This window comes from Tachysurus vachellii, chromosome 15 (genome assembly GCF_030014155.1).
Source record: "Tachysurus vachellii isolate PV-2020 chromosome 15, HZAU_Pvac_v1, whole genome shotgun sequence".
Classification (NCBI taxonomy): domain Eukaryota; kingdom Metazoa; phylum Chordata; class Actinopteri; order Siluriformes; family Bagridae; genus Tachysurus; species Tachysurus vachellii.
Genome location: NC_083474.1, coordinates 6429497 through 6437472, shown reverse-complemented (window position 1 = coordinate 6437472; position 7976 = coordinate 6429497). Strand labels below are relative to the sequence as shown.

At 39.9% G+C, this 7976-nt stretch overlaps 1 protein-coding gene and 1 non-coding gene across 2 annotated transcripts; both read left to right on the top strand.

The window, feature by feature from the left end:
• The first annotated feature begins 783 nt into the window (after window positions 1-783).
• Window positions 784-855, top strand: trnap-cgg (transfer RNA proline (anticodon CGG)). The gene has a single exon. It is a non-coding gene; the product is annotated as a tRNA-Pro (tRNA).
• A 230-nt stretch (window positions 856-1085) lies between these two features.
• thap12b (THAP domain containing 12b) lies at window positions 1086-6676 on the top strand. The gene is made up of 5 exons (XM_060888433.1): window positions 1086-1435; window positions 2970-3090; window positions 3659-3766; window positions 4317-4353; window positions 4442-6676. The coding sequence occupies exons 1-5, from the start codon at window positions 1347-1349 to the stop codon at window positions 6304-6306; spliced, it is 2220 nt and encodes a 739-aa protein (XP_060744416.1). The 5' UTR covers window positions 1086-1346; the 3' UTR covers window positions 6307-6676.
• The last annotated feature ends 1300 nt before the right edge of the window (window positions 6677-7976 follow it).

Here is a 7976-nt window from a genome sequence, read left to right as displayed (position 1 = left end):
TGAATATACGTTATAGATTTTATAACAAGAAAATGACTAATTTCATCTGTAAGCTACGTACACTGTATGGCTTAAAGGTATGTGGACACCTGATCATCACACCCAAAACTTGTCCAAACTGTTGCCACAAAATTGAAAGCATGCAATTGTATAGGATATCATTGTATGCTGTAGTATTACAATTTCCCTGTACTGGAATTAATGGGCGTGCCTCTGCACAAAGCGAGGTCCATTGTTTCCAAAGTTGGTGTAGAAAAACTGCACAGAACCCTGACCACAATCCCATGTAACACCTTTAGGATGAACTGAAACACCAACTGCTCCTCAGATCTCCTCAACCATCATCAGTACCTAACCTTACTTGTACATTTACAGCATTTGGCAGATACCCTTATCCAGAGCAACTTACATTATGTCATTTTTGTACAACTGAGGTGTTTAGGGCTTTGCTCATGGAGTGGCAGCTTGGTGGACCTGGGATCGAACTCAAAACCTTCAGATTGGTAGCACAACACCTTAACCACTAGGCTACCACGTGCCCTTATGTTTTTGTAGTTCCTCACAACCCTCACAGAATGCTTTTGCAGAAGCGTGGAGTTTATTGTAACAACAGTGAAATTAACCTGGAAGGAAATGTTCAACAAAACCATAACGGTGTGATGGTAATGTGTCTACAAACATTTGGCCATGTTTAGCATCAAAATTAAAAACAATAGACTTGAAACGCATTATGGGTGTTTTATGAAGACATGTATTGAGAAAAAGTGCCTGATTGTAGCACGTGGCTCGTTGGTCTAGGGGTATGATTCTCGCTTCGGGTGCGAGAGGTCCCGGGTTCAAATCCCGGACGAGCCCACTTTATTTTCATTGTTTTTTTAGGCTCTTTTAAAATAAGGACCAGTGAAAGAATCGAGCTGGTTTGTTATACTGATACAGCGCGATCGCGAATTAAATGTAAATAACAAACATTATGTAGCTCAAACGCCGTAATTACCTTGCTAATAACGTTTAATACCTAATACCAGAGCTAACGTAGCAAAATACGATGCGTTTTCATTCTAAAATCTAACACCGTCTATGAGGTTCAATCATAATATTGATTGTTTCCTCGATTTGTTTCATTTTAAGACGATCTCTACAGAAACGGTAACATTTTGGGACGCGTGTCGAAATGCATTCTGGGATAGCAGTCCCGTGCTTTGTTAGCTGTTTTGCTAGCTAGCTGTGTAGTATGTGGGTGCTGATTTAGTGGGGGAAATACAAACCGTCCCGTTTAAATACGCCCGATATAATGCGTAGACGGTGAACAGTAACAGCTTATTCATACTAGTTTTATTTACAAAAAAATGCCAAATTTTTGCGCGGCTCCAAACTGCACCCGGAAAAGTACTCAGTCTGATCTGGCTTTCTTTAGGTTTCCAAGAGATCCTGAGAGGTAAGTGTGTTTGTTGTTAGCAAACTAATACGTTTAAATCAATAAACCGAACACCAGCATGCTAATAAGAAACGTTATAAGCGTTATATGCAGACTCAAACACATTTCAGTAAGCAGGTCGGCACAGGGAAGACGAATCATGTACGTGTTAGCTAGAGAAGCTAAGCTAAGCTAAATAGCTTATTTGTTTTACCACCCGTACTCCGAAAACTCGCTCGCGCTCTCATGCTGTTTTTTAATTGGCTTATAATTTGTTTGGTCATGCTGTCAGCAAATCACGTCCGAGGACGCGGGTTCTGTCAGAATACGGGTGTGGATAAAAGGTTTTTAAGATTGATCAATGGGTTGATGAAAGTAAGCAGTGCCTGAGACGACCTGAGGAAGTAACCTTAAGAGAATCCACCAAAAAAAAAAAAAAGTAAAGTTGTAATTATGAGCGTCATGATTTCTGTCTTTATGATTTTTTTTTGCTGCATTGAGTAAACTTCAGTTAACATTTTATTAAGAATGTACTCATAGACCCTATACAGTAGGTGCACTTTGTAAACAATGACTTACTGTAAGTCCATTGTACAGGGTTTCTCATTATTAATATAGTGAGCACCAATGGTTTAAAAGTTTGTGGACACATGGCCTTCACACCCATAAGTGAGCTTTTCCAAAAAGAGGGAAGTACGTAGTTGTGTAAGTTGTTTTTGCCCACTGTAGAATTACAATTTTCCTTCACGAGAACTGAGAGGCCCAAACATGTTCCAGCGTGTGCATAAAGCAAGCTCCATGAAGACATGATTTCCAAGACAGGAGTAGAAGTCGTCGAGTGACCTTCCCAGACCCATGAACTCAACCCCACTGAACATTTTTGAAATAAATTAACCACCAGGCCTTCTCACCCAACATCAGTGCCCGATCTCATAAAAGCTCTTGTGGCTGAACGAGCACAAATCCCCACAGCTGCAATCCAAAATCCAGTGGAAAGCCTTCCCAGAAGAGTTGATGATTTTCTAAAAGTCTGGAAAGGGATGAAACCAGCCCGTGTGTGATGTTCAGGGTTCCTCATGCTTTTGGTGATGTATTCAGGTGGTGGAATGTTCTCAGCACTGCAGTGACACTGACTGAACGCTCAGTGGTGTTTCTGTTGTGATATTTTTTCACTGATGGACATTCAGTAATAGATGAGGAGTTACAGTGGATGGGCTTTAGCATGTGTTCACAACAAAATATTTGCTGTATTTTGTAAAATCTCTTTCATTTTCTGGTCAGATTGGACCAGTTTTTTGGTCCACATTGGAGTGTGAACTCTGAACTGCCCAGATGGTGAAAATTCATCAGGAATTAATAGGGTACATAATAAAAGGTCTAGTCAGATTAGACGCAAGGTTTATGTGCCCACTAAAGTGGCTAATGCTTCTTATTATGTCATAGAATGAAGACTGGGGTGTCACTGTATTAGTATTTAACGTTCTGCCAGTTGGAAATAAATCAGGAAATGAAAATGAGTGTAACACCTTTTCTAATTCCTTGTTCTTGTGGGCAGATGCAGGTTGTGGGTAGAGAACTGTCGGCGTGCAGATCTCGAAGAGAAAACTCCTGATCAGCTAAATAAACATTACAGGCTATGTGCGAAGCATTTTGAGCCTGCAATGATTTGTAAAACAGTGAGTGTGGTTACTTTATTTCATTTACTGTATCATTGTAGATCTCTGTGAACGCAGGACTGACTCTGTGAACGCAGGACTGACTCTGTGAACGCAGGACAGACTCTGTGAACGCAGGACAGACTCTGTGAACGCAGGACAGACTCTGTGAACGCAGGACAGACTCTGTGAACGCAGGACAGACTCTGTGAACGCAGGACAGACCCTGTGAACGCAGGACAGACCCTGTGAACGCAGGACAGACCCTGTGAACGCAGGACAGACCCTGTGAACGCAGGACAGACCCTGTGAACGCAGGACAGACCCTGTGAACGCAGGACAGACCCTGTGAACGCAGGACAGACCCTGTGAACGCAGGACAGACCCTGTGAACGCAGGACAGACCCTGTGAACGCAGGACAGACCCTGTGAACGCAGGACAGACCCTGTGAACGCAGGACAGACCCTGTGAACGCAGGACTGACTCTGCTTGCTGTTTACATGCTGATGAGTTAACTGCCATGTTTTGATGGTTGTTCTTGGCCGTTTTACCATACGGCTTAATGTTGAATTTTCTATGTTAATACAGAGCCCTTACAGGACTGTGCTGAGAGATACTGCTATTCCGACCATTTTTGACTTAACCAGCCACCTCAGTAACCCACACAGCAGACATCGAAAACGGATTAAAATTTTGGTACACTGTTCTTTTCAACTATTAAAGTTTTAATGAAGCTTAATCTACACTAGTATTATATTGTCTTTATCCTCTCTACTAACATATATAGTAGATACAAGATGGGCTAATTATCCTATTCAACAGCAGTATATTTGTTTCTGTTTCCACACTGTACCATGTCTCCATACATAGGGGAAATTAACAATTCAAAAATGTTTCAGTTTATATTGTATATATTTTTTCAGATAGCCTTTAAGGTTGACTTTGATAAAAGGTCACACAGGAAAACGATCATTTAAAAAAACCTATTCCAAACATAGAAGATGATCACGTGCATAACACCAAATGATGAGTCATTCTGAATCCGAAAGTCAGACTAGGGAATTCTGAAATGGGAAACCTTTATGTTTGCAAAGAAATGGCAAATTATGTAGAATATCTTTTGTAAATAATGCTATCTGTTGCTAAAAAATGTCATTTTCCCAGTGTAAGGAAGCACACAATTATACCCTTATTTATTTATTAGGTCATGTTTAATCCCATTTCATTTCTGTTTTTACATTTATAGACAGATGAAGAGGTACGAAAAATCAAAGAGCGAAGATGTGAGTATTCATTACATCTCAAAATATATCTGTCGGATGCCAGGATTAAAAGAATCTAAAATGTGTTTTGCCTTTAATTGTTTTTCAGTGGAGTCTTCAATTGAACAGTTGCTCTCAAAAAAGGATAAAACACCCGGTGAGGATGATGCAGAGGTTGAAGATGTACCCCAGCTGACTGCGCATCAGAAAGAACTAAGAGAGTTCCTAAGGTCTTTGTTTGAAGTGATTGTTTTAATAGGAAGACAAAACATCCCATCAAGTTACCAGTCAAAAGAAGAGCCGGTAAACATGAGCACATTTCAGGCTTTGCTGGAAAACCGCATTAACGCTGGCGACGAAGTTCTTCGAGGACGGTTTGAAGCAGCAGCTGTTAATGAGGAATTTTGTCCAGGAACACAGCAGAAGCAGATGCTGGATGTTTGTGAGCGATGCGTTCGCGACGAACTTCTGCAGGAAGTACGAGAAAGCCGTTTCTTTTCACTGGTGACTGGGGAGCTGGTGGAATTTCCAGAAGGTCAGCATATCCCAGTGTTCTTGCGTTTTGTGGACCAAAGCAACACTCTCAGGGAGGAGTTTGTAGAGTTTCTCTTGTTTGAAGGAGAGGAGAAGTCTATGGCAGACAGATTGGAGTCTCACATCATGAAGGAATGGGATCTTAACATGGAACACTGCAGAGGTCAGGCACACTCAGGCTCCGGTGTTTTTGGATGTAAGATGAAAGCCATAGCCAACCAACTAATGGAGAAATACCCAATGGCCATGAATACACCATGTGCAACCTATGCACTTAACACACACCTAGCAAACAGTGTTTCACTGACTGGCGTTCAAGTTGTGATGTCGGTTCTTAAAAAGACAGATGCCTTCTTTAAGGCTTCTCCACTACTGCAGGCTGAGCTAGACAGCGCCATTTGCATCCTCTCTCAGGGCAACACAGATAAAGGAGACAAGCTCAAAGAGAACTGTCGTGCCACCTGGACAGAGCTGCATAATATGTTTGAGATGGTTGTTGATATGTTAGAGCCACTTCTGCTCTGCATGGACAGCATACATGACAACGAAGACTTGAAATGGAATGACCAGATTACCAACGATGCTTATGCCATCTCCGAGGCTTTGGCTGACTTCGAGTTTATCGTCACTCTGGTCGTTATGAAGAACGCTCTTTCATTCACAAGAGCCTTTGGAAAAAACTTGCAAGGAGAGACTCTTGATGTGTATTTCGCAGCCAGCAGCCTGACAGCCGTCTTGCATTCTCTGCATGAGGTTCTAGACAACATTGAAGTTTACCATGAATTCTGGTTTGAGGAAGCTGTAAATCTGGCCACATCGATGGAGATCCCAGTCAAAGTGCCCAGACTGTTCGTCAGGAAGCAACGGGCAATTGAAATGGTAGAAATACAGGCCGAGTCCTTTTACAAAGAATACCTAACTCTTCCGCTCATGGAGCACATCACTCAGGAAGTGAAGGACATGTTCTCAGATAACCATATCAGAGCTCTTAAGTGCCTATCTCTTGTTCCAGCAGTTATGGGCCATATGAAATTTAACACCTCAGAAGAAGCCCATGCGGACATATTCAGAAGCGATCTTCCTCAGCCAGACACACTGCCTGCAGAGCTTCACTGCTGGAGGATCAAATGGAAACACAGAGGAAAGGAAGTCAACTTGCCATGCACCATTCATGAAACATTGCAGCACTCAGACGTCAAGTTCTTCCCAAACGTTAACGCGTTCCTGAGAATTCTGGCGTCTTTTCCTGTGTTGACGTTTGGGGGTCAGGGAGGCACTGGACAGAAACGCCTACAGGCTTACCTTTCAGACACACCAGTGAGGCATAGGTCTAAGAGTTTGGCTGTGCTGAATATCAATTACCATATTAAAATAGATCTAGATGAAATGATTGAATGTTACATCAAAAGTTACCCAGAAGAAGAAAGTCCAAATAAATAATAGCCTTCAAAGAGACTCAACAGTGGAAATGTTCTCTAAATCACACTGTGCTTGTGAGCATAGGGTAGATTAAAGTATTTATTTTTCTAAACGGTGTATATAATTTGGCAATTTGCAGGATTATTATTTTGTGTCCAGTAGACATAGTAGATACTATGTTCAATGTATTTATACTGTTTTATATTATACAGACCTTATGAACCTAAATGCATTTAATCATGTGTATAAACTAGCGTGTTATAAATTTCACTGGTGTGAGACTGAAATATGTGAAAGTGAAATAGTTAATGGTCTGAAACATCATGGCAAATGTTGCATTGTTTTATCTGTACTTCATATATAATGTAAATAAATGATGGCATTCTGACTATTCTCATATTTCAGATGTTTTTGTATAAAAATCAATTAAATACATTAATTTGTATAGAGCCTATTTATAACAACTGACATTATAGAGTTATAAAGCATCTTTATAGATATTCAGATATATATTTAGATCTGTACTGAACAAGCCAGAAGTGACTGTGTCATGAAAAACAATATGATGATGAAATGCTGAAAGGACCCAGAAAGAGAAATGACAGAGTAAACTGAATCTGATTGATTTTAATGTGAATGTCCACCTGTCCTCTTCGGTCCTTGTCTATCATTTTTGGTAAATATTGTGAATGTGAACCATGACTATGTATCTTTTCTCTCTGTCTCCAGTTTCCAGTCTGCTTCTCTGATATGGCCACTAGATGGTATCTTTAATGTTTCTCTTAGAAGCTTTGAAACAAAGGAACATGGGTGTGACTCATCAGCTGCCAAGTCTTCCAAGAACTTAACATGTTTCTCTAAGACGGTGTTTCAAAATTCCAGTCCTCAAAGCACAATCTGGTAAAATGTGATGTCATTATAGTCATCTGTTACTACATCTAGGTTTACTAAATGTGTAAGTGTTACAAAACCAGCAAACATTAGAGCTCTGATTTACTTAAGAGCACAAGCTTACTTCTGGATTAGAGGGAATACTTGAATTGAATGCACACAACCCAAACCTACATTGATCATATGCAAGGCATGTCACTATTTTGCATGACAACCTAGGGAAATGTTCATTTTAGATTTCTTTGTCTAACTGAGATTTTCACACTCCTCTAATGAACCTAGTACACTGAGGACAAACTTATGTTTTTTTATATATATATAAAAAATATATTAAAATAAAAATAGATTTGATATATTTGCTATAATACATTCATCTAATCGAGTTGAAGTGGGTGTGCCATAGCAGGGAATAAACGCTAAAATGTTCATGACTGGACAGGGATTTCCAAAGTACAAGGTACTTGTGACCTGTACAAATTACATACTGTAAATAGTATACTATAAGTCTCGTATATACTATAATAGACCTATAATGGCTTGTATAAAGCTCTTTGCTTGCAATTTCTTTCTCATTAGATATTTTTTCCAAATTTTACATTCATTTCTGAAGCAAATTATATTATAGTCCGTATAAATATTAGTACATAAAGCCAGTATAATATTACATTAAGAAAGCCCACTGTATTCCAATGGCTAAGAGAATATGACCGATGTTTACAATGTATTGAAGTGAGGGTTTAGACAGTACGGACAGTAAAAGTGTGATTTATGTTAATATGTTATACAGACTCGGACATGAA